Raw genomic sequence first — 27,147 nt, forward strand, 5'->3', positions numbered from 1 at the left:
ACAAATTTACTGGCTTCCCCTCACCCAATTCTAATTTTCAAAGAGTTGTTTACCTCATCAGGACTCTAATTTTCCTTTTCTAATTAGTTAAATTTCTTTTTATATCTTATTTTACTTGGATTGTTCTTGATTTTTTTTTAGTTTTTCCTCAATTTTTCTCATTGACATTTAAAATCTTTTTGAGTTCTTCTACAAATTCTTTTTGAGCAGGTAACCATTTAACATTACTTTTTGGAGTAGAAGAGGTTTTTTTTTTTTTCTATATCCTCCTCTGAAAATTAATCCTAGCCTTCCCTTTTCCCATAGTAATTTTCTGTAGTTGGATTCTATCTCCTTTGCTTGCTCACTTTTCAAAAAATAAGAACCAATTAGTGCATTCACTTATATTTCTGGGATGGGGGCAATGATGCCTCTGGCTTGACTTTAGTCCTCCTCTCTGCCATCAGCAGCTTCTCTGCCCCATCACTTCTGCATGCACCTTGTATGTGCTGGTTCCTTTCCTCCCGGGGCAGCATCTTAACAGCACAATTGGACTGCTGGTACTCCTTATCATCAGAGGTTCCTTCAATCTTCCTGGACTCAGACTCCAGACTCTCCACAAAGTCCCAGAAGTGAAAATTTCCATGGTGAGGCTGAGGCTACCTCCAAACCCAGTTAGCCCAGGAGTTTCCAGCTTGCTGTTTCTGGGGAGCTAGCCTGGAGATGATTAAGCTGTTCTGGGGTCTTTGTTTAGATATTTAACACTTGTCCTAGAATCACTCCTCTCTGATTCATTTTTCATCACTCTACATTGGCCCTGAGGTACAATTTTGTTTTGTGTGGGGAGAAAATCTGGAGATCTTGGAATTTTCTCACCTACTCTGCCATGTTCCCCAAATCCACCCTCTTAGATTATTTAAGACTGATGACTCCATGAGTCATAAATAATTAAATAAAAACAATTAAAATTTAAAAAAAGAAACAATGAAACAAAATTAAAAAATGAAACAATAGAAGAAATGTGAAATACTTTATTAGAAAAACAATTGCCCTGAAATATAGATCCAGGAGAAATAATTTAAGAATTTACCTGAAAACCACGATTAAAAAGAGCCCAAACTTCATCTTTCAAGAAATTATCAAGGAAATCTGCCTTGATATTCTAGAACCAGAGAGTAAAATAGAAATAGAATCCACTGATCAACTCCTAAGAGATCACAAAATAATAATTCCCAGGATTATGACAGTGAAATTGGAGAGCTTCCTTATCAAGAAGAAAATATTGCAAGCAGCCAAAAAGAAACAACTCAAATAACATAGAGCCACAGTCAGGATTATCAAGATTTAGCAGCTATTACAATAAAGGTTCAGAAGCCTTAGAATATGATATTTTAGTATCCAGCTTCTTAAAACGTGGGTTGTGACTTCATGTGGCATCTTTTAACTCAATATGGGGGTCAGGAAATTATAATTTATTATAAGTATACCTATTTTGTATGCCTACATAAAATGTTTGATTTGTATATCTAACTATCCTGGACCATATAAAATTTTCTCAGGTGAAAAAGGGTTGCAAGTGGAAAAAGTTTAAGAATCCCTTGTTCTAGAGGACAAAGAACTGGGATTATAACCAAGAATCATTTACCCAGTAAAATGGAATGCAATCCATCAAGAGTAAAATATATTTTCAATAAAATAATGGAGTTAAAAGCTTTCTTGATGAAAAAAGTAGAGCTGAATAGAATAAAATGCACTTTCCAATACAAGCCTGAAGGAAGCATTAAAAGGTGAACATGGAAGAGAAAACATAAGGGATTCAAAAAGGTTAAACTCTCTTTCCATTCCTAATATTTGTAAATCTTTTTCATTATTAAGGTAGTGAAAAAGAGCATACAAAGAAGCCATAGCTGTGAGTTGGAATGATGGAATATAATCCCTGGTTTGTCTTGGCAGATTGACTCCCAAATATTTTGTATTATCTACAGTTACTTGAAGGGAGATTTCTCTATTTTTTGCTGTTGTGTTTTTTTTTTTTAATATGTAGAAATGCTGGACTTATGTGGGTTTATTTTATATTTTGTAACTTTACTAAAGTTGTAATTATTTAAAGTAGGTTCTATTGATTTTTATATATGTATAATCATATAATCTACAGGGTGATAGCTTTGCTCATTGCCTATTTTTTCTTTTGATTTCTTTCTCCTTGCTAGAGTTAGTATTTCTAATGCAATATTGAATAATTAGTGATTTTATTGGCAAGGCTTCTAGCTTATTTCTTTTACAGATATTTTCTGATGATTTTAGATAAATATAATTTGTTTTTATAATGATCATAATAGTAATAATACTTGTTTTAATTACTTTGTTTTAATATTCCTATAATCTCTAGGAATGGGTATTGTATTTTGTCAAAAGCTTTTTCTGCAATGATTTTGAGATAATCACGAGTTTTGTTTTGTTATTGATATGGTCAATTGTGCTGTTTTCCTGAATTGAGCCATTCCTGAATTCCTGGTATAAATCCCACCTACTCACAGTGTATAATTTTGGGAAGAAATTGCTATAATCTCTTTGCTAATATTTTATTTAAAAATTTTGCATCAAAATTCATTAGGGCGACTCATTTGTAATTTTCTTTATCTGTTTTGTCTCTTCCTAAATTTAGGTATAAGTACCACATCTATGTTCATATAATATTGAGATCAATTATTATTTAAATGTTTGATAGACAAGCCATTCTCCAATTGCTAAATGGTCAAAGGATATGAACAGACAATTTTCAAATGAAGAAATTGAGAGTATTTCTAATCATATGAAAAGGTGCTCCAAATCATAATTGATCAGAGAAATGCAAATTAAGACAACTCTTGAGATATCACTACATACCTCTTAGATTGGCTAAGATGACAGAAAAAATGATGAATGTTGGAGGGGATGTGGGAAAACTGGGACACTGATACATTGTTGGTAGAGTTGTGAACAAATTCAACCATTCTGGAGAGCAATTTGGAACTGTGCTCAAAAAGATATCAAACTGTGCATAGCCTTTGATGCAGCAATGTCAAAGAAATCTTAAAGGAGGGAAAGGGACCCATATATGCAAGGATGTTTGTGGTAGCCTTTTTTTTAGTGCCAAGAAACTGAAAACTGAATGCCCATCAAGTGGAGAATGGCTGAGTAAGTTATAGTATATGAATGTTATGGAATATTATTGTTCTGTAAGAAATGACCAGCAGGATGATTTCAGAGAGGCTTGGAGAGACTTACATGAGCTGATGCTGAATGAAATGAGCAGAACCAGGAGATCATCATATATGGCAACAAGACTATACAACTATCAATTCTGATGGACATGGTTCTCTTCGACAATGAGATAATTCAAACCAGTTCCAATTGTTCAGTGATGAAGAGAGTCATTTACACCCAGAGAGAAGACTATGAGAAATGAGTGTGGACCACAACATAGCATTTTCACCCGTGGTGTTGTTTGCTTGCATTTTTATTTTCCTTCTCAGATTTTTTTCTTTCTTTCAAGATCTGATTTTTCTTATGCAGCAAGATAATTGTATAACTAAAAATAAATATGTATATATGTTGGAATATATATGTTGGATTTAACATATATTTTAATATACTTAACATGTATTGGACCACCTGCCATCTGGGGCCGGTAGGGGAAGGAGGGTAAAATTTGGAACAGAAGGTTTTGCAAGGGTCAGTGTTGAAAAATTACCCATGCATATGTTTTGTAAATAAAAAGCTATAATAAAAAGCAAAATAAAAATAAATGTTTGATAGAATTCACTTATGAATCCTTATGGTCCTAGGGATTTTTTCTTAGGAAGTTCATTGACTTGTTTAATTTCTTTTTCAAAGATGAAGTTATTAATTATATTCCCTCTTAATCTGGACAATTTATATTTTTGTTAATATTAAATCATTTCATTTAGACTGTCAGAATTAATGGCATATAATTGGGCAAAGTAGCTTCTAATAATGTTTTAATTTCCTCTTCACCAGTAGTGAATTCATCCCTTTCATTTTTCATGCTAGTAATTTGTTTTTTCTTCTTTAAAAAAATCATAGGAATCAATGATTTATATATTTTGCTTATCCCCCCCTCCCCAACAAAACCAGCATCTAATTTTATTTATAAATTCAATGATTTTCTTCCTTTGAATTTTACTTATCTCCTTTTATTTTTCAGGATTTCCAATTTAATTGAAGATTTTTATTTCTTTTCCTAGTTTTTTTTTAATTGTTTTAGAAAAACATGGAAAAACTTACATAAAATAAGAGTGAAATGAGGACCAAAAAAACAATGGACATGAGAACATCAATACTCTCTGAGGAATAACTGTGAACAACAAAGCCATTCTGAATATTATAAATATTCAAATCAATTACCAAAGGTCTATAAAAGACATTATCTATCTCAGAGAAAGAAATGATAAAGAGAAGTATGAAAAGTCTGATTTTAAGACATATAAATATGCATACATTTATATATGTATATACATTGATATATTTGTGTACATAAACACATTTGAGTGGATATGTATGTTTTCTATGTGTGTAATTGTTCCTGTTTCATTTTATTATTGATCCTATTTACAATTTATTGCTTGTGTCCTGTATATGTTTATGCCACAGTTGTTTCTGAACTTAATTTAGAATCCAGGCGGCCTGTAATGGGTTAAATTTAGAAATCCAGCTCTCCTGCTAATTATTCTTGCCTTAAGGAATCAGCTGATTTAGGAAAGCATGTAAACACAAGAGTCAAGTATAGTATCCTTTTTATGCCCTATGTCTGTTCCACTGTCTTGTATCTGGACTCAAATAATATGCATTCCTGAGGGTGCCTATCAGAAGGGGTGAGGGGGTCAATGCTAGCCCCCATTATCAAACTTTCAACCACTCTTGTCATTCCTCAAATCTCAGCTCTGGTATTCTTAATCCCATGATGTCATCTACCGTGTTCTGTACTTTTCAAAACCTATAAAAGCAGAACTATCCTTTTGCTTCTGCTTTTTGGTATAAATTGAGGCAAGTCATTAACCCATTTATTGACAGGCATTTATATTAATAAATGTTATCTAACTTTGGGAATTGCCTCAGTTTACCTTCCTGCTAAATTTTACCCTTGACAGATATAAGGCCTTCCTTATATCTTATATCCTTATAAGGCATTCTTACATCCATGAGTTATCTTTTCACAATGAATTCTGTGATGAATATAGTTGCTTCGGTCTAAAGGCTTTCCCACATGCATTATACTTTTAAGGTTTCTACCCAGAATGGATTCTTTGATGTTGAACAAGATGTGTCCTCATTCTGAAGATCCTATCACATTTATTACATTCAAAAGGATTCTTTCTCATATGAATTCTCTGATGTTGAGTAAGTTGTGGTCTTTGTTTGAAGGTCTTCCCACATTCATTACATTCATAAGGTCTCTCCCCAGTATGAATTCTTTGATGTACAATAAGATCTGAGTTGTAAAGGAAAGCCTTCCCACAATCTTTACAATTGTAAAGACTCTCTCCAGTATGAATCCTCTGATGGACAGTAAGATGTGACTTCTTTCTGAAGGCCTTCCCACACTCTTTACATTCATAAGGTTTCTCTCCAGTATGAATTTTCTGATGCACATTAAGTTTTGTCTTACTACTGAAGGCCTTCCTACATTCATTACATGCAAAAGGTTTCTCTCCAGTATGAATGCTCTGGTGTTCAATAAAATTTGCCTTCCTCTTGAAGGCTTTTCCACATTCATTACATTGATAAGGTCTCACTCCAGTATGAATGCTCTGGTGTTCAATAAAATTTGCCTTCCTCTTGAAAGCCTTTCCACATTCATTACATTCATAAGGCTTTACTCCAGTATGAATACTCTGGTGTACAATAAGTTGTGGCTTTCTTCTGAAAGCCTTTCCACATTCACTACATTCATAAGGTCTCACTCCAGTATGAATGTTCTGGTGTACAATAAGTTGTGGCTTTCTTTTGAAAGCCTTCCCACATTCATTACATTCATAAGGTCTCTCCCCAGTATGAATTCTTTGATGTCGAATAAGTTCTGAGTTGTAGTGGCAAATCTTCCCACAATCCTTACATTCATAAAGAATCTCTCCAGTATGAATCCTCTGATGGATAGTAAGATGTGACTTCTTTCTGAAGGCCTCCCCACATTCACAGCATTTATAAGGTTTCTCTCCAGTATGAATTCTTTGATGTAGACTAAGTTCTGAATTATAGATGAAAGCCTTTCCACATTCTTTACATTGATGAGGAATCTCTCCAGTATGAATGCTTTGATGCATATAAAGTTGTGCTCTTTGCCTAAAGGACTTCCCACACTCATTACACTCATAAGGTTTTTCTCCAGTATGAATTCTCTGATGTTTATTAAGATCTGAGTTGCGAAGGAAGGCTTTCCCACATTCTTTACATTCATAAGGTTTCCTCCCAGTATGAATGCTCTGATGTTGCGTAAGTTGTGCCTTACTCTTGAAGGCCTTCCTACATTCATTACATTCATAAGGTCTCTCCCCAGTATGAATTCTTTGATGTCGAATAAGTTCTGAATTGTAAAAGAAAGCCTTCCCACAATCCTTACATTCATAAAGAATCTCTCCAGTATGAATCCTTTGATGGACAGTAAAATGTGATTTCTTTCTGAAGGCCTTCCCACATTCACAGCATTTATAAGGTTTCTCTCCTGTGTGAATTCTTTGGTGTTTAATAAGTTCTGAGTTGTAGAGGAAGGCCTTTCCACACTCTTTACATTCATGAGGAATCTTTCCAGTATGAATGGTCTGATGGATATAAAATTGTGTCCTTTGCCTAAAGGACTTCCCACACTCATTACACTCATAAGGTTTTTTTCCAATATGAATTCTCTGATGTTTATTAAGATCTGACTTGCGAAGGAAGGCTTTCCCACACTCCTTACATTCATAAGGTTTCCTCCCAGAATGAATTGTCTGATGTGTAGTAAGTTGTCTCTTACTCCTAAAGGCCTTCTTACATTCATTACATTCATAAGGTCTCTCTCCAGTATGAATTCTCTGATGTACAATAAGTTGTGGCTTCCTTCTGAAGGCCTTCCCACATTCACTACATTCATAATGTTTCTTTTCAGTATGAATTCTTTGATGTTTAATACAATCTGAGTTCCGATGGAAGGCCTTCCTACATTCCTTACATTCATAAAGAATCTCTCCAGTATGAGTTCTCTGATGCACAATGAGTTGTGTCTTGAAGTTGAAAGCCTTCTCACATATACTGCATTCATAAGATTTCTCACCAGGAAATTCTTTCCTTCCTGAAAGGAAGAATATAGAGCAGATTAACCTTGCCTTCTCTTCCCTTTCCCAAGGGTCCTACTTGCTCAAAGATTTTAGGCCCATTCTCTTGCTTTCCCACTTGAGAAGGCTACTCTTCCTGGTCTTTCACTAAGGATTTCACACAGTTTATCTTATGTGAAAATATGATGACTCAAAGTTAACATATAGAAATGACTTGGGATGAAATAATTATAATGATGAATAAGTCCTCATTTTACTGTAAATTGTTAGCACTTGAATGGAATAAGAAAATGAAAGACTATCCATTAAAAGTAGATGAATTTGAGAAATATGTCCTTTCTATCTGAGATAAAAATAGGAAGGGAAAATTGAGTACAAAGAAAGTGGAGAATCAGAGTTTAGAGTGAGGAGGAAAGATACAAAAATAAAATAAAAAGAATAAAGAAGAAATATGTTAAAGGGGATCATATCAGACAATCATTGCCATAAATTTTTGCTAAAAATCCAACATATTTACATTGTAAGGAATTTGTAAGAGTAAAATCCAACTCCAAAAAGGTAAATGATCAAGACTTACATGTATTTTTCACACATGTATTTTTCACAAGAGAAGTTATAATTACCTAAAATATTACTCAAGCTCTGATAATTGTGTCCTTTGCCTAAAGGATTTCCTTGCTCTAAAACAAATTAGAGGTCTCATCATATAGCAATCAGATTAGCAAAGATACTGTAAAATAACAAATTTTGGCAGTTAGTTGAAAGGCACTTATACATCTGTTGCTGCCATTTTTCTGTAAAGCATCAGAGCCATTTAAGCTAGAACTACAAAATTATTCACATGTTTTCATCTAATGGTCTCAGTACTAAATCTCTATTTTCAAAATGTATCTGAAAGGAAAGAAAGATCTCTCTCAAAAAATTTCACAATAGTTTTTTGTGAAACAATCAAATGCTGAAAACAAATAGGACAAGATTATATCCTGTCACATGAATATATTATTTTACCTTTTTGAATATAATTCCAAAACATAAAGGAAAAGAGAATGTCATAAAATGAAAGACTGAAGAAAGACAAATTAGGTTATAATAGAATATTTTAAAAGAAAGCAGCAAAGCAACATTTTTATAAAAAACAACACAGAATTAAGTTTTAGAAGGTGACAGATGCAAAAAAGATATTGTTAATATTTAAGCAATGTGCTTATATTAAAAGGTAAAATTAATTGACAGAGGTAAGGCGGCAGGGTACTCACTTAGATAATCTTCAATGGAGAGAAGACAGATATGATTCTTATATTGAGGCAAAAACATTCTTTGAGAGTGAAGGTATATGTGTGCATAAGAAATTAACTTGAGTTAAAATATTAAAATTTAAAACTATGCAACTTTTTTTTTGACAGGCCTAAGAAGTTTTACTTTGATTTAAAACGGTCAAAACTATATTTGCAATGACCCAACTCCTTGGGTTTTATGTAATCACCTGGACAGCTGCTTCTTCGAATATCTAGTTCTGGCATCCAAGATGTTTCCTTTCTTTCCAACTGGTAGATCATATCTGGTTTGGAAGGTGCAAATCCTGTTCATTGAAAATTAAAAAGTTCTAGGGACAATCATTTCAGAATTTCATCATAAAACAGGTAGATGAACTCTATCAAAACTTTTAGTAGAAAGATGGGAGAGCAAGAGTGCAGAACATGTTTTCTGTCACTAAAGGTTAACTGATTTTGTCTGAGCTTTTTTTTCAGCCAAGAAGGACACAATGGAACGGTTGGAGGAAGAGTTAGAGGTTTTTGTTTTTTTGTTTTGTTTTGGTTTTGTTTTTTTAAGGTGAAGGAGAAGAAAAATGACATTTGTTCAAAAGCACCCTTATATTATAACTCAAGAAGAGAATTCAAAACTTGTTCAGGTTTTCTTTGGGGAAAAAAAAAGTAGACATGCTAGTTTGATTCCAAGCATAGGTCTAAGAACCACAGAGGAAATTCTATATTATGGGACAATTTGTCACAGAATAGAACTTAATCTTTAATTTAAACAAGAAAGAGATAAAGATACATTCTCAAGGATAATAAACAAAGAAAAGTAGTCAGTTTTCATGTATATAAAGCACAGACCCTTTTCTTAGAAATGACGAAAGTATTTGTCTCTTAGCTAGAAAAGGATTTCTTTTTGTACAACAAAAAATAGCTTAAGATCTTGAAAGTCTCTATACTATATATCAGGACACCAGAAGAATAACTATTCTTACCCAAAGAGACCAAGTTTCTAAAGTTCTCCAGCATCACATCCCTGTACAAGTTTTTCTGAGATGGGTCCAAAAGTACCCACTCCTCCCAGGTAAATTCCACAGCCACATCTTTGAATGTCACTGATTCCTGAAACAACAAAAATATGTGTGCTTATTATAAAGTCTGTATGAAGTTCAAATGTAATCTCTAATAGGAACTGTATCATTAATTATCTGTAACCCAGTATAGTACCTGATGTATAGCTGGCATTTTAAGAATTCCCTCCTTAAAAGGTGAAGCCATTTTTGCCTTCCTTTGTATCCTCAGCACTTAGCACAGTGTCTGTCACATGGGTGCTAAATTAGTGTTTACTACTATTAATGGATCCAATAATAATTAAGTTTAAATGTGTGCTTTTTTTCAAATGTGTACCCAGGGCCCTCTATTGTTACCCTCTGAGTTGAAGCTGTAGTATACCTAATTCCTTTTCTACTTACTGAATTAAAACAATGAAAATGAAATAACTGAAGATCACTGTCATGTGGCCCTAAGTTTTCTCTTCGAGGATAAATCTCCATAGTTCCTTCAACTAGTCAGCCTGTTCTCCTCAGCACGAAGGGAGCAGTCTTTCTCTCCTCATCCTGATCACCTCCTCATTGTGCTTCTTAAAATGTGGTTCTCTGAAATAAACACAATTATGTTCAATGCGTCTGGAACCAAGAGTGAGTACATCTCTTTTCTATCTGTAAAACGATATAAATTTTTTTTAACAGCTGGAAAAAAACCTTGAATTTTCAGTTTACATATTTAGAAGTGGAAGAGATTATAAAATCCAACTTTTCATTTTGAAAATTAGGGAAGTGAAATCTAGTTGAGGTGAGCCTATAACACAGGGAAAGGAAGTAGCATTCTTGATTTTCTCCATTAGAGTTCTGTGTCCCAACTCATGAAGGAATAAACCAAGCAGAATAGTACAGATGGAAATTGCTCCCCCTACCTAGACTTCTGAAGTCTGCTGAGTCTCCCAATCAACTTAAGGAGAAATTAAAGACTTTTAGCCCACCCTCATTTCCAAAACATAGAGAATTTACTCTAATTTATAAGAAATCAAGCCATTCTCCAATTGATAAATGGTCAAAGGATATGAACAGACAATTTTCAGATGAAGAAATTGAAACTATTTCTAGCCATATAAAAAGATGCCCCAAGTCATTATTAATCAGAGAAATGCAAATTAAGACAATTCTGAGATAGTACGACACACCACCTCTCAGATTGGCTAGGATGACAGGAAAAGGCAATGTTGAATGTTGGAGGGGATGTGGGAAAACTGGGACACTGATATTGGTGGAATTGTGAATATATCCAGCAATTCTGGAGAGCAATTTGGAACTATGCTCAAAAAGTTATCAAACTGTGCATACTCTTTGATCCAGCAGTGTTACTACTAGGCTTATATCCCGAAGAGATCTTAAAGAAGGGAAAGGGACCTGTATGTGCAAAAATGTTTGTGGCAGCCCTCTTTGTAGTGGCTAGAAACTGGAAATTGAGTGGATGCCCATCAAATGGAGAATGGCTGAATAAATTGTGGTATATGAATGTTATGGAATATTATTGTTCTATAAGAAATGATCAGCAGGAGGATTTCAGAAAGGCCTAGAGAGATTTACATAAACTGCTGCTGAGTGAAATGAGCAGGACCAGGAGATCATTATATACTTCAACAACAATACTATATGATGATCAATTCCAATGGACGTGGCCCTCTTCAACAATGAGATGAACCAAACTAGTTCCATTTGTTCAGTAATGAATAGAACCAACCACACCCAGCAAAACAACTCTGGGAAATAAATGAGTGTGAACCACTACATAGCATTTCCAATCCCTCTGTTTTTGACAGCTTGCATTTTTGATTTCCTTCATAGGTTAATTGTACATTATTTCAAAGTCTGATTCTTCTTGTGCATATGGATATGTAGACATATATTGCATTTAACATATACTTTAACATATTTAACATGTATTGATCTACCTGCCATCTGGGGGAAGAAGGGGAAAAGTTGGAACAGAAGGTTTTGCAAGGGTCAATGCTGAAAAATTACCCATGCATATATCTTGTAAATAAAAAGCTATAAATAGAAGCCTTTTAGCCCACCTCCTCATTAAACGTCCACCAATTAAAGTTGGTTTTCACTTGTTGGGAATTCCCTTTCAGAAGGGATTTAAGGAATTGGTCTCCTGACTAGCCTAATCAGCAAATTGATTATTAACTACCCAGAAATTGTATCTTGGAGTTTTCAATCATCTTGGAGCCCAGGTCCTTATGAATCCAAATCCAGAGCTATTTTCATTGTACTATGTTGCCATATTCTTTCTCTATAATCAGGTCAAGGCCACAATTGGTTTATATACAAAAAAAAAATTATAAGGGCTTTCTTTGAGAGTACCAAAAAGCTGGAAACAAATTGAATCCTCACTAATAAAGAATGACTTCCAAAGAGTAATATACGGATACAACAGACTTATACAGTAACAAAAGACAATATGAAGAATCTAAAAAGCACTGGAAAATGTTGACTGATACAGTGTAAAATAAGTGGCGCCAACATAGCATTATACACAAACAAAAATATTACTTTTTTTGAAACAAAAAAGATACTTAACTCTTGAGTAGTTCAATAAAATGTTACTATTTCTCAGAGCAAAGAAGACGGAGTCTACTACAAGAGGTATTTTTGTGTAACTATGTTTCTTTGGTATAAAAAAAGTGTAAATTTGGAGGGGGGGAAAGGGAGAAGACTTTTTCCAGAAATGATTGTGGTGAAATAGCACAAGGCATTTTAGAAATAATAAAAGAGCCTTTTAAATTACTCCCTAACTACTCATTTACCAATGTATTCTAGGAATTATCAGACTTCAAAGTCACTGGTCTAGGTTTTTCAGAGTACTCTTTTTTGAAACTTCATGCATATCCCCATTCTCTAAGATTTTTCAGGGATACATGATAATCGCTAAGTAATCAAACCCCTATTAGAATGGCTAAATCCTGTCTGTCTTTTATTTTTGATATCCACTTATTATTGCAAACTTTTGGGCTCTCACTCCCAGTTTAAAGATTATCATTCTTCAAAGAGAAAACTTAAGCCAAGGAAGATTTTAGTCATTTATCCTTCTCATTGATTTCCTTATTGCCACTATCCATCTGTCCCTAAACATAGCTTTCACTATTCTTTGTTCTCTTCCTTGCCTCCAAACTAGGTTTTAAAAATCTTTATCATTAGAATAATTTATTTTCCTCTCTGTTCTATTTCTATTTTATTACTCCTCCATTAATGGTACTTAAAATATTTATCATAATTCATTATGCTTCAATTTAACCAGATATTAATAATTATAGCTGAGTCTCAAATATAAGCCTTCTGACACAGAGCCTGATATTCTTTTCTTTATACTCTATTATTTTTTAGTTTACAATTCATTTTAACACAGCAAATGGGGGATAGGGGGAGGAAAGAGATAGGAGTCAAGGATTTAAATTTTAAGTGCCTATTATGTATTAGATAAAAAAATATGATCTATCAAGATAACAGGAAAGACCCACTATCCACAAACAAAAAGGATTCTTCTCATCTTTCCTCCTCCATTTCTTATTTAAAAAAAAAAAATCTATTTTGTAGCACTCCCACTTCCCCAATCTCATTTGTAGAAAAATAAGCATAACCCTTGGGACAAATATCCACAGGAGATCAAAAGAAATTCTCACACTGGCCAAGTGCAAAATAAGTAGGTTTCAAACTGTACCCTACAAGTCAATCATATTAATATCAGAAGTTGAGTAGTATGCTTGTTTCATCAGAAATCTTTCTGAAAATGGTTGCTCTTTATGTTGATCAGAGCTCTTAAATATTTCAGTTGTTTATCTTCACAATGTTGTCACTGAATGATTTTTTTCCTGGTCCACTCACTTCACTACATTAATTCAAACAAATCTTTCCTATGTTCTCTGAAGACATTCCCTTCAAGATTTCTTACTGTGAGAAATGATGTTCTGTTTTCACAGATGTTGTAACTTGACTAATAAAAATAGAGAATTGGAGGGAAAATCAAATCAGTAGTCTATACTAACTTGGTCAGCAGTAGTACTTGTAGTCACAATGGAATTTATTCAAACACAAAGCTAGAATGGGGATTATGAAGGAAGCAGATAAGGGATAACAAATGAAGAGTTTTATTGCCCTGTATTTATCAATTAGATGTGTATTCTAATATAGATTCTGACCTATGACTCATCAATAATTCAAGGACGGGGGCAGCTAGGTGGCACAGTGGATAGAGCACCAGCCCTGAATTCTGGAGGACCCAAGTTCAAATATGATCTCAGACACTTAACACTTCCTAGCTGTGTGACCTTGGGCAAGTCACTTAACCCCAGCCTAAAAAAAAAAAAAAAAAAAAAAAAAAAATCAAGGACTACAAGATATGAGTCATTCAAACTCCTCCAATTCAAACTTTGGTCACACTTCTCATGACACTGTGCATGCTTAGTTAACTTCATTAATATTAACTTCTTAGAAAAAGCTTAGGTTTCATTAACATAATATGCAATATATGATCTGGGATCGGAAACATATTAAGGTGTGCATGTAAAGGATGTATAAAAGCTTGTTCTCACTTCTGTAGCAGTATGTATGCACTACTTCAAGAAGCACCCACTTCTTGCAAGAAACAAAATATAAGCTTTCCTCAGTTTACTCCATTTCTGTGTCATTTCCAATACTTGTATTTTTGTATGTGTGTATCTCACATTCAGCCATTCCACAATTTATGAGAACTCATTTCCAGTTTTTTGCCACCACAAAAAGAGGGGTTATAAATATTTTTGTTCACGTGGTCTTTTTTTGTTTTTCTCTGATTCCTTCGGACTTAGTAGTAGCATTTCTGGGTAAAAGGTTATGCACAATTTAATAATTTTCTCATCACAGTTCCAAATTGCTTTCAAGAATGACTGGCCTAGGTTGCAGCTCAATCAGCAGTGTGTTAATGTACGTGTTTTCTCAAAGCTTCCCCAGCATTGCCATTTTATGTTATTTTTGTCAACCTTGCTAATCTGTGAGGTGGAACTTCCATGTTGCCTTAACTAGCCTTTATTTCTCTGCTTTATATTTTTTAAAATAGGAATCCATGTCTTGTTAAAATCTTTGTCTGCCTTACTGAATCATAATTTTTATTGTTCTTTTTATTAATGTAGTCTATCAAATAGATACTTTCAAAATACTATATCAACCAATCCTGAATTTCTAATATAAATCCAATCTGATCATAGTGTATAATCTTGATAATATCTTGCTCTAATCTCTCTCTGGTCTAGGTAAAAACATCACATTTGGATATAGAAGGAATATGGTAGGATGCCTTCTTTGTCTAATTTTTCAAATAGCCACTCTCCCCCATCCAAAAATTACCTTCTCACAGCCTCCTCCTCCCTCAAAGTCAGGTCTTTCCCCTCTCTCCTCCCCTTTAATATTCCCATGACCCATCAATAATTCAAGGACCCCAAGATATGAGTCTTAACATTCTTCCCTTCCCTCTGGCAAAATGACACTACCACTTCTGCCCTTCTTTTTCCTCCCTCTTAACTATTAGAAATTTTTCCCCCATACTACCCCCCAATCCATATTTCTTACTCATGTTGCCCCTTCCCACTCCAGACTCCTGATTAGTTGAGCTCTCAGGACTTAAACATCTCTAACCCCATTGGGAAAGGAATGGATAGGAAGAGGCATTTATTAAATATTTGTTATATATACCTGGCACTACGCTAAGTTTTGGGTACTTTTCAGTCTGCTCAATAGCCAAAAATGAACTCCCAGAGATGGGGAAGGCACTCTCCACCCTCCTTTCTTCATTAGTCCTCTTTGCTATTTTATACACATACACATAGACACTGTCATTCAATAAAAGAGATTGGGTAAAACTATCCACAGCTGATAAAATGCTGGGAAGAAGTACCCAGAGAAAAGCTGCAAATGATAGTGCTAAGGTCTGGGACACTAAGTAGGGTGGGCATAAAAAGCCTGTCCTTGTATCACCCCACCTCCATCTTTGCTGAATCTCTTCTGGGTTAGCCTGCCATGGAGCCTGCCTCATTATTTCTCTCACCACTATCTTCTTCCTACAGCTAACTTAACTCTTTTAGAATGTTAAAAGACACCAGGATATTAAAAGAAATCAGAAATTTCCTTTTGTGCCCTGTAAAAAGTCCACTGGTTTCCTGTTCTGTAAAATGAGGGTGGTTTGCTCTGACCTACTTCATCAAGTAATTCTGAGGATCAAAAGAAAAGGTTAGAAAAAGTGCTAAACTAAGATGAAGTTTTAGGGACCAATTATTTTTTGATAATATTCAGAAGTGTTAAGTAAATTATGCTGATAAATAGCTAGACTTCCAGAAATTCAGTTATGGTCTATAGGCAAAGATTGTTCTTCTTGCTTGTCCTTTGTACTCTAAGAAAATCCTGGAATCAGGAAGGTGATGTCAACACTTGCAAGTGAATGGTATTGAAGTGAGGTCAGGCTGTGCAAAGGCACCAGTCTCTCTTCTCCAGAGTTCAAATCCCAATTCTCCTACTTACTGCCTGTGTCTGATCAAATCCGTGTGTCACTGAGAGCTGAAGAACGCCTGCAGATATCATCTAATCTAAAGCCTTCATAGTCTGTTGAAGGAAACTGTTTTTGCTCAAGAATATCTAATCAACACCTGGCAAGATTAGGATTTAAACCTAGATCCTTTGGGATCTAAACTTAAATTCACTATTCTTTGTGCATGGCCTCAATCATAATTAGTCATCTTAAGTCTTTCTTTCTAGTTTAACAAGCAAATATTATCACACAGTATTATTTTGTTACTAATTTCTTCTTCTTCTTCTTATTATTATTATTAAACTAAGGCAACTTGGAGACACAGAGGATAAAAAAGATTTTAACTATACAAAATGAAATATATAGAATACAAAGGAAACCAATCACCCAAAACAGAAAAATCAAAATATGTTTTAAATAATTTACTGGGCTCAAGGCTAAGAACTGGATTATAAGGCCTTTGGGCCTGAATCAATATTAGGAGTCCATAGAACCTAAGAACATCTTTGGGAGAGAGTCAATGCTATTTCATTTCAACTAAATACATCCCTAAAAGGGGATCAACAATTAGGGGGAAAACACTAGTTTTATAAAAGAGGCACAACTAAATCATCTCAATCAAATGAATTTCAAAAATTACTTATTAAGTATCTACTATGTGCCAGACACTGGATAGTTACTGGAGATAAAGAGAAAAAAGGAAATAACACTTGGTTTTATTTATTTATTTATTTTCTATCAATGGCTCCAGCATGTATAAGGCATGCCAGGGACAACTTTGCACTGAAAGTGTTCAAGACAAAAAGATGAGAATCCTCTTTTTATCAGAGATCAGTAACATTATCAAACAAACCAGAGCATTCAAATGGGACAGAGATTCAGGATTTACTGAATGACCAGCTGAACACTATATATGCTGACTTCATTCTTTGTTACTGATTTGACCACTTGAACAACCCAACAAGGAATCCCTTAATATAACTTTGGAGATAGACTGGTGTTTTTCCAGACTGGGAGTCTACAAAGATTCTGGGTGTAGAGAGCCAGAACTCTGGAGAAGTACACTTGGAACAAGGTGTTAACTCAGTGGAACTGATGAGATGATGATTCTCTAGTTCACATATATACTTAGTACTTAGTATGGTGATGTAATGGTTCTCTAGTTCACACATATTCGGTATACTGTGATGATGTAATTATAATAGGTTATTTAAACTGGGAACAAAGTCAGACTAGGAGGGAGAGACTAGTTGAGACTGTCAGACTGCTAGAAGAGCCAGGTCAGACTATGACAGACACAAACTGTGTAAGAGACAATAAAGACTTTGACTTGAATATTCCTGTCCAGTCTCATGGTGTCTATCCTGCTGTGACCAAGGCCCTTCTGGAGGACTTCTAGAAAGCTTGCCCAGACACTACATCTGGGCACTAGGAGGTTGGGCTGGATTGCATCTCCAACTGGGTGATACACTGTGAAATGTGAGAATTCAATACTATCTCCCACAAAGAAGCTAATTGATACAAAAATGCTCTTAAAATAATACCACTGCTTGGTATGAACTTGGAATTAAGGGAGGAGGAATGAAGGAAAGGAGAAAAGAAAGGAAAGAAAGAAGAAAATGATTATGATTGTGCCCAAGTCAGTCTTTAACCAAGAAAAGAAATTAGTATTATGAGCCAGTTACTGTACTAAGCACTTTACAAATATAATTTAATGTGATCCTCACAATAATCCTAGGAGATAGGTGATATTATTATCCGTATTTTACAGCTGAGAAAACTGAGGCAAAAAGAGGTCCTACAACTTTGCAAGTATGTGCCTTTGCTGTCTGATGATTGCTTTGGGTGGATTCTGTCTCTAGGAACGTCAAGAGAGACCTTGCAAAGATGAAACGCAGGATTCTCTTGACTTCTCCCCATCTTTGTGAATAAGAAATTTTGTCACTGGCTAATTCTGAACCTGGCCAGGACATCCTGTTATACAAGTGCCTGTTTATGTCTCATACCCGAAATAAAACAGAACTAATGCTGTTCTGCCCCTGCCTTTCTCCTCACATAACAAATTTCACTGATAAGAACAAGTATAAAAAAAAAAAGAAAAGGGAGATGAACCTTATTGATGATTAGTTAGCTATACATACTAGTAGTGAGGGATCATTTGAAACTGATAATAGAGACCATGAAGCCTTATAATAATTGGTTATTTAGTTTATATATAACACTCTGTAACATTCTTTTGTCATGTTAATATAATTAGATTGATGCAATTTCCAAATTTGGATTAAGAATTTTATATGTAAAAAACTGTTTAAACCATCTACTTAACAATATTAAGAGACACAAAGATTCATTTTCCAAACCAGACTCTCATGATGAAACAATTAAAATTCTCTTTAGCTTTAGTTATTCTTACAGTTCTATTTTATACTGAATTTGAGTTGTCTTGGCACCTGATACACAGATCTAAAAGGAAGAGGCCTCTTTAGCCCCCCCTTTTTTTTTTTTTTAATAAATATAAAGTTAAATACCTTGCACTTTTCATCTCCATCAAGGATGTGATCCTTAGTCACTGAATTCACTTAAAACTATGAAGCTATGACTATTGGAACTTGCTCTTAGAATTCATGGGACTGTAATTAATATTATTCTGATTCCAGAATTGATCATCAAGGAGTCCTTTATACCAATGATCCATGATTCCAGTAACCCTTTGGATTTGACATCCATGAATTACAGGTGGAGTACTCATAGGGAAGGCTGGGAGATGAGGTAGGTTTCTCCTAACTTGATTTATCCAGGATGACATTTCCTCTTAAATGGAAACTATTCCACATTTTAAGCCTGACTGGATATCATTGGTGATCCATATGACTAGTTTGGAATTGACATGAAGTTAAGGAAGCAAAGAAGTTCCCTTACTATATAATCCCTATTTTCTTTCTATGGCAAATTTCTATAATCACGGCAGGTCATCAATGTAAGTACAATATTCAATCTTTATTTCAAGGGTTAATATTGGAGCATATCTGAGCTATTATAATAAGATAAGACTTGAGTTATTTAGCCTAAAATTTTAATCTTTCCTAAAATTAATGTGAGGATAATTGTGAGGATAGAACAGACTATGGGACCAAATTGTTGTTATAGTAATTATAAGCAAGCACATCTTTAGTTTTGGTTTTAAATAATAGAATATCTTGTGTTACCTATACAAGAAAAACCAATTTTATTTGAGTTTATTATTACCAACTAAAAGATGAGTATGTTTTGAAGGGCAAACATGTTTGTACATTGTCTTGAAACTGACTACTCAATACATTTATTCATTCTATTCCAGAACTTTTTGCTACAACTGCAATTATTTTGACAACTTTTAAATAAATTCAACTGTGTATCAGAATCATAGTTTTTTTTTTTTTTTTTTTTTTTTTTTTTAGTATTCTACCAGTTATTCCTTAGCAAAATCTCAAACTCTTAGGAGAGGGAGGATCAGTTAAAAGAAAATAGAATGATAATTTTTTGTTATAACAAGTTATAACAAGAAAAGGTAATTATACATGCTGAATGTAAATTCTGGGGTGAGAATTTTTTTTAATCTTTCAATTTTTGAATATTTGAATTTGTCCACCTAAAATGTAAATTCTCTGGTTTGATGAAATTCACATTAGTGCTATTAAGGTATGAGCTGATTCCCATTGCCTCCCCTGGTTATTGTATTAGCATACTAAAAATGAATTATTTTATCAGGAATCTTTTACAGAGAAGCGGATCTCTGCAAGTGATCTGAACTAGAGAACCAAATACACTAGAAGCTGCTTTGAGGCCCCACTCCTTCCAGTATCCTAAGAGGAGAGCTCCCCAGAGGACCAGAGGACTGCACCTGAGACTCTGCGTCACCACAATGGAGTGACTGTCAGAACTGCTTGAATGTTTTCACAAACTCAGATTTCTAGAACTCATACATAAGGTGGCCAATGCTCTCACTGCTATGCTTGATTAAATGTCTTATGGACTGCCGATTTTCATATTTTGTGAGCATGTTTTACCGGGAGGAATCTGCCTTGTGATTGCTTAGTGAGAGTCACTTCACTGTAAATTTAGAACATGATGAGTTAATGGAACACAATCAATATGTCATACATCTTGTGTCTCAGTAAGGGAACTGCCCCCTCCCCCATTCTGGTTTTGCCTTAACCAAGAAGGACTGCCCTCCAGGCTCTTAGATTGTAAGGATCCATAGAAAGAATCGTATCTTTCTACAGACCAAAGGGGAGAAATGAGAGAGTAATTCATTTGGATCCCTACTCCATTCCAATCAGTATTAACCCCATCAATGTTCTGTGTATAGGTCCCAGGGCTGTCCCAGAGCTGCAGATTCTGAGTTCACTTGATCAAACTGATGGCCCAGCACCTGTTTAGCCTTGTCATTGTGACCAAGCCCAGTGTGGCACAGATCACTACGTGGAAAGGCCCCCAAATGCTTTGTCCCTCCAGACCAATCACCCCAACAGGGGCAGCTTATGACCACTTAGGTCACTGACCCCATGACAGCTGATGCCATTTCCTCCCCTTCCCCCACTTGGGACCCTGCACTTGGTGGAGCTGTTCCCGAATGGCTGGCCAAGGAGCCCTATGAAAGTAGGCCCTGGAGCATCTCGGAGGGTGAGGAAGGTCTGAGGTCCACTTCCTTGGAGGGGGCTGTGGACCCTTTAATTAGGGGCCACTGGCTCAAATGCTGCTTCAGTCTCACCTATTGTAGGTGGGATAATCTCAATCTCCACAAACTCCCAGAAAATTATAGACACAGAAAAAAATAATAACTTTTATCAGGAAAAACAAACGGTCAAGAAAACCAGAACCGATGACAAAGAGAAGGAAGGCAGCCCGATCAAAGGCAGAAATCATCACCATCCTGCGGGAAATATGGCGGAAGTCTCAAATGCACAAGAATTCCGGGACCACAGACCCCTGCTGGAGGGGGGCGGGGGCGGGAAGAACTCATTATTTGACAAAAACTTCTGGAACCTCTGCTGGGGGAGGGGAGAGCGAGGGCCATCAAAGAACCCCGGAGTCCTGGGAAGCTGGGGTGCAGGGGACACTCATCCGTGCGCTCTCGGGGCCCTACAGGAGTGGTCACTCACCTGGCCGGCCCGGCAGTCACACTAGGGACCACTGTCTCCCCTCCTGGAGAGCAGAGCAGAGGCCCCGAGAGGCCGAGGTCCTGGGGAGGAAAGGGGCCTCATGGTACGGCGGAGGACCACAAAGTCACGGGCACTTCTGGGGGGGGGGGGAAACAGGGACAAAGTAGGACAATGGACAGGGAGCCTCGAGGGATCCCCGGCAGCAGGTGGGGGGTGCCCAGAAGAATTGCAGGAGGAGAGAAAGCCCACGTGACATCAGGCCCCAGGACCTTTTTCCCAACGGGAAGAAATGAGGCGGCAGCGCCAGGGCCTTAGGGGCGGGGCTCTAGATGCGGCTCCGCCTCCCAAGACCCGCCCCTCCGTCTAGGCGCAGCCTCTATACCATGGTAATCCAAGACAGATATACCCTCCCCCACCCCCCAGCGGACGCTCCGCCCATTCTCTGTGTGCGCCCCCCAAATCCCCGGCACTCCGACCCCGCCGTACTACCGCAGCCGGCCTCCGGCTGGAACAGACTCCGCTTTCCGATCCCGGTCACTCCGTCCCAGATCCGTCAGGAAAGAGAAGAGGAAAAGTGTCACAACAAAGCATGGAAAAGGCGAGAAGAGGGCGGGCTGGAAGTGACGTCATAGAGCTTTGGAAAATGCTCCTGGGTTGAACGAGGCATTCTGGGAATTGTAGTCTGGAGGATTCGCCGTCTTCTGCACGTGGCTCTGACTTTGAATCTCCTAGAATCCTAGATTTGCCTTGGAATAGCTGGCTACGGGGAAGATTGTTCTCCCTTTCTCCTTTAATCCTGCCTCGCTCCTTCCCTCACTGCTGCAGGTGTTGGATGAGGGAGAAAATACACTCATATTTGAGATATAATGGTAAAATCCTGTTGCTTTCAAAGTTTTTAAAAATTTATTTTTAAAAAAGTTACCTTGAAAGATGTAAAATGTAACCAGTCAGAAACTTCTAAGGGTTGTACTTAAAGAGAATATCCTGGGAAAGATTTATTAAATGTGTTGACTCCCATTTTAAGGTTTTTACAGGAGATTATAAGAAAACTGAAAACACTTTTTTCCCCTGTGGTCCCAGCATTAGCCAAATTGGGACTATAGAGATAAAGTTAGTTAAAGTTATAGAAATACTAATTAAAAAAAAAAAACACAAACAAAAACAAAAAACCACTTTTATCAGATTCTGGAAGATTTGAGATTAATCATTGAGGAGTTTGGGAATTAGTTATTTGAAGATTATAGTGACACAAATGAATTCTGTAAAAATTGTGTAAAATAATCACTGAAAAACTGTGTAAAATAAAAACTGAAACCATGTTCCCTTTGATCTGAAAAAAGAAAAGAGATCAGCGCTTGCCAGGCTCCAAGGAGTCTGGAGGGAAGGCACATTCTCTAAGTGAGATAAAGCAGCATCATTCAAGGACAAAGCAACTCCCATTGATCTCTTGGGAAGTCACATCCTCATTCAGGAAATTCTAATTTTCATTCATTTGAGAAATTCTGGTCTGATCAGCTCAAATCCCAGCCCCCAGCCAAGATCTGCTCATAAAGTAGGTTTCTGCTCTGTCATTCTTTGCAGAATGTCCAAAGGAGTACTATTTGCCTCTTTGGCATAGCTGCTAGGACCCTGCCCTCTGTGAAGACATTCTCTTCTCAGTGCCAGCCTCCATTTCCCTAATAGGACTTTGCCACAAGGAAGTCAGTCTCTTAGCAAAATTGACCTCTCATCCAACAATAAACTTCCATTTTTGCCACCTAAAACTCTTCAGGTTCATGAATTTTTTCACCAAGGACTTGTGCCAACCAAAAGGGGATTCCCACAACTCTGACTGCCACTAGAACCCAATCAATAGGAAGAAAAGGCTGAGATTTTGGGGTAATTCTAGTAACTCATTCCCTTATGAAACATATTTGCAAGTTTTGAGGTAGCACTCTTTAGAATTTATTTTAAGAAAAAATAAGGATTAAATCTTATAAAAGTTATTTTTCAAGAAGTTTTTAGAATAATTGACAAGATTGATAGCTTCATTGTTCAGAAAACTGAGAAATGGAGAGAATGAAGAAAAAAAATAGGTAAATAGCAACCTTTTGTTGTTTGATTTCCTATTTTGTCCAAGAGTCTCCTTCTGCCACTATCAGGAAAGGAATATATGGTCTTCAAATAAAGGATAGGGCAGATACAAACAAGCAGAAGCAGCCCAGAAAGTATTGAGGGACCTTCCCAGATATAATATGATTTTGTGGTCTCCTGATTTTAGAGGGGACTTCTGTTCCAACAGTAAGTCAGGAAATCCTAAATCTTCTGGTTTTTGGAGTCTGCCCCAGGGACTTCCCATACTTCCAATCTAAGAACAACAATCTGTCTGATTTTGAATAGACCCCCTCCTCAATTCATTGTTGAATGTCTGATAGCTTCTGGCCTCAGGATAATCCCAGGGCCCAAATTCCTGAGACAATAGTCATAATTGGTCCATGAGAACCAAATTCCTTCCTACTTATGAGCCACAGGATTATCATATTAATACAAAAAACTGGATAAATGTCTCTTTGCTACTGTTTTTCGGCTGAATTCCCTTACAATTCAGTCCACTTTTAATGGCATTACAATTATAATAAAACTTTGCCCCTTGACTAAGTAGATAGATTCAAGCCTGCAAATTCATTTGGGGTCTCCTTTCCCAATCTCAACACTCCCCACAACCCCTCTCATTCAGCATGCCCTACTCCCTTCCTCCAGAGTCATGGGTGTTTCTGTGTTTTTCTTTGTTGTTTTTGTCCTTTGTTTTCCAGTAGGACCAAAATGACATCACTATATTAGACAAATATGAGTTCAGAATACTCTGCCATAGGTCTGACACAAATGGTCCCTATAAACATTGCATTTAGCATTTCCTTTAGGGTAATTCAATTCTACTTTGCTCATAGAGCACAGCACTTTCTCTGATAGCCATGCTCATTTGAATAAATAGCTAATAAGATTGTTGCAGCCCTTGTCCCTTTATTAACACTTCTCATCTCAGATCAGATTAAGAAAAGAGAATGTTGGTGAATTGTAGGGAAACCTGGTGGAAAGCAGGGTAGCAACTGGAGAGAGGCCCCACCCACCCTTTCCCAGTGGCTCCCCAGCAGGAGCAGCTGTGTGTAGGGTGTGGAGGAAGAAGCCCCATGGCCAGCATTCCCTGACACCTGAAACTATCATCAAAAGGAGATTCCCCACCAGTCATCCCAGGCCTAGGTGGTGCCCGCTGTCACACACCCTGAAGTCAGGTCAGTCAGCGTCTCCAAGGCTGCCTGGCCCTTGGCAGGTGCCACCCAGCTGCTGCCTGGGAGAGTCCATGTGGTCCTCACAGTGCCCAATCTGGCAGCAGAGGTGGGGGAGCCAGCTAGCCTTCCTCTTTGGTAAGCCCACATTTCTGTGTTCCAGTTGCAGAAATGCTAAATAATTTACGGCACATTATTTTATCTCAATTAGCACCAGTTTCTTGATTTGTAAAGAGAAAAATAATAATGGTGGTTTTTGCAAAATCAAAATGATAAAATGATTGTTCAGTGCTTACTTAACACAGTGACTGGCATATGCTAAGTGATACTTTATTATTATTGAATGTATTTGTTCCATTTTTGCTAACTTTAAAGTGTCTTTAAAATGCCAACAGTAGTAAGATCAATGATTTTTATATGAGATAAAAATGTGATGTCATTTGAATTTTATTGTTTGTATTATTTTAAATTGTATTTTATTGCTAAATATATGCTGTGAAACATTACTAGAAATACTGTTAAGACAAAGCAAAATTTAACCTGATTGCTGTCACACATGAATTGGGCTTTTAAAAAACTGATCATTTGAAAATCCGTCTGTTATGAAAGTATATAAGGTAGTTTAAAGATGTAACTTTAACATATTAATAATGAATCAAAATCAGGTATTTACTATTAAGTCTTAAGCCCTAGAATATGGGTAATTTTAATTTGTAAGTAAAGGATTAATGACACGTTAACTGTTAGGGAGACATCAGAATAGTATTCAAACTTTAGGTTATAGTTAGTGAAATGTTGCTATTTTAGTTGAAAATTCGTGGGATCATAAATTTACTGTTCTTTGAGCTTTGATTACCAGAAAAGTTATCTAAGTTGTCATAAAACCAATAGTAAAAAATGGCATGTAGACTCTCTGAGAACTACCAAGATGGATGTCTGGCCTGGAAAAGATTGTGGAGACAATCTAGGACAAAACCTTGGTAGGATCCTTCTGACTCATTGCTTGCTGAAAAGGAAGATTCCTCACCTGGTTCATATTAAGCATTGTCTTTAACAGCCTGTGACTACATGATTGGCTGTCAAATTCACTCATGTCTAGACTCAAATAGAGTTAGGGAATTTTCCCCCTGTTATGAGCTAACTATGCCCCTCTTTTCCCATTTATAGCAGAATTCTATAATCAAGAAGTTTTTATAAATACAACACTCAATCTATCAAACAATAGATTGACACTGAAACATCTCTGAGTTAATTATAATGACATGAATGTATGAACATATTATTTTTTAAAAATCTTTTTTTATTTTCATTTGTGAAGCAATAGGGGTTAAATGATTTGCCCAGTGTCTGAAGCTGGAATTGACTCCAGGGCTGGTGCTCTATTTACTGCCTCATCCAGCTGCCACCATCTTATAATTTTAATCTATATTTGTGTTTAAATTATAAAATAGGGATGATAACCCCCAAAGGTGGATATGATTAGAGAAGGTAATAAAATAAAAATGTAATATGTAAGATTTCTAAATAAATGGAGTAAAAGAGATGTTCAAAGAAGGGAAAGGGACTTGTATGTGCCAAATTGTGACAGCCCTTTTTGTAGGGGCTAGAAACTGGAAAATGAATGGATGCCCATTAATTAGAGAATGGTTGGGGAAAATGTGGCATATGAATGTTATGGAATATTATTGCTCTGTAAGAAATGACCAGCAGGATGAATACAGAGAGGCTTGGAAAGACTTACATGAATTGATGGTGAGTGAAATGAGCAGAACCAGGAGATCATTATACATTTCAGCAACAATAATGTATGAGGATGTATTCTGATGGAAGTGGATATCTTAAACAAAGAGAAGATCTAATTCAGTTCCAATTGACCAATGATGGACAGAATCAGCTACACCCAGAGAAGAAACACTGGGAAATGAATGTGGACTACTTGCATTTTTGTTTTTCTTCCCAGGTTAGTTTTACCTTCTGAATCCAATTTTTCTTGTGCAACAAGAGAACTGTACAGAGCTGCACACATACATTGTATCTAGGATATACTATAACATGCTTAACATGTTATCTAGGGGAGGGGGTGGAGAGAGAGAAGGGAAAAGTTGGAATAGAAGTGAGTGCAAAGGACACTGTTGCAAAAATTACCCATGCATATGTTATGTCAATGAAAAAGCTATAATTAAAAAAAATAAATGGAGTAGTCAATTTTGAAAACAACAACAGGAATAGACTGTTTTCTCTAAGAATTACATACAGATGTATATCATTGGCATCCAAATTTATCAGTCATGGAAATTCAGGCTTAACAAATGTATTGGAATAAGTTCTAGGGTTTTATTAATTAAGGATTAATTGGATCTTAAACACAAATTGTATTGATAAAGGTATAGAAAGTGAAATTATTTTTCTGATTTTTAGTGTCTGATAATTTTAAAGTCAGAAGAACAGATCATAAATAAGCTTCCTAAGAAAAATCATGTGCACTAGACAGATTTACAAGTGAATTCTATCAAACAATATATCAGGTACAAGATTTAAGAAAGGATAAAGACAACAAATGATATAGAAACTGAAATTTCTGAAGTTT

At 36.1% G+C, this 27,147-nt stretch overlaps 1 protein-coding gene across 1 annotated transcript; it reads right to left on the bottom strand.

Annotated features, from left to right (window-relative positions):
• Nucleotides 1-217: 217 nt before the first annotated feature.
• LOC141554118 (uncharacterized) lies at nucleotides 218-22,164 on the bottom strand. Its single transcript, XM_074285695.1, has 5 exons — nucleotides 21,784-22,164; nucleotides 10,015-10,197; nucleotides 9,538-9,664; nucleotides 8,773-8,868; nucleotides 218-7,306 (listed from the first exon to the last, which is right to left on the bottom strand). Exons 2-5 carry the CDS (start codon nucleotides 10,093-10,095, stop codon nucleotides 5,268-5,270), a joined length of 2,343 nt encoding a protein of 780 aa, XP_074141796.1. The 5' UTR covers nucleotides 10,096-10,197; nucleotides 21,784-22,164; the 3' UTR covers nucleotides 218-5,267.
• Between the last annotated feature and the right edge of the window lie 4,983 nt (nucleotides 22,165-27,147).

Source organism: Sminthopsis crassicaudata, chromosome 2 (assembly GCF_048593235.1).
Source record: "Sminthopsis crassicaudata isolate SCR6 chromosome 2, ASM4859323v1, whole genome shotgun sequence".
Classification (NCBI taxonomy): Eukaryota; Metazoa; Chordata; class Mammalia; order Dasyuromorphia; family Dasyuridae; genus Sminthopsis; species Sminthopsis crassicaudata.

Coding starts and splice junctions, on each gene's coding strand:
- LOC141554118 (XM_074285695.1), bottom strand. CDS start 10,095: ATGGAGATTTATCCTCGAAGAGAAAACTTAGGGCCACATGACAGTGAT. Junction 8,869..9,537: donor TAGAAACTTGGTCTCTTTGG/GTAAGAATAGTT, acceptor TTCAATGAACAG/GATTTGCACCTTCCAAACCA. Junction 7,307..8,772: donor TCGAAGAAGCAGCTGTCCAG/GTGATTACATAA, acceptor TCTTCCTTTCAG/GAAGGAAAGAATTTCCTGGT.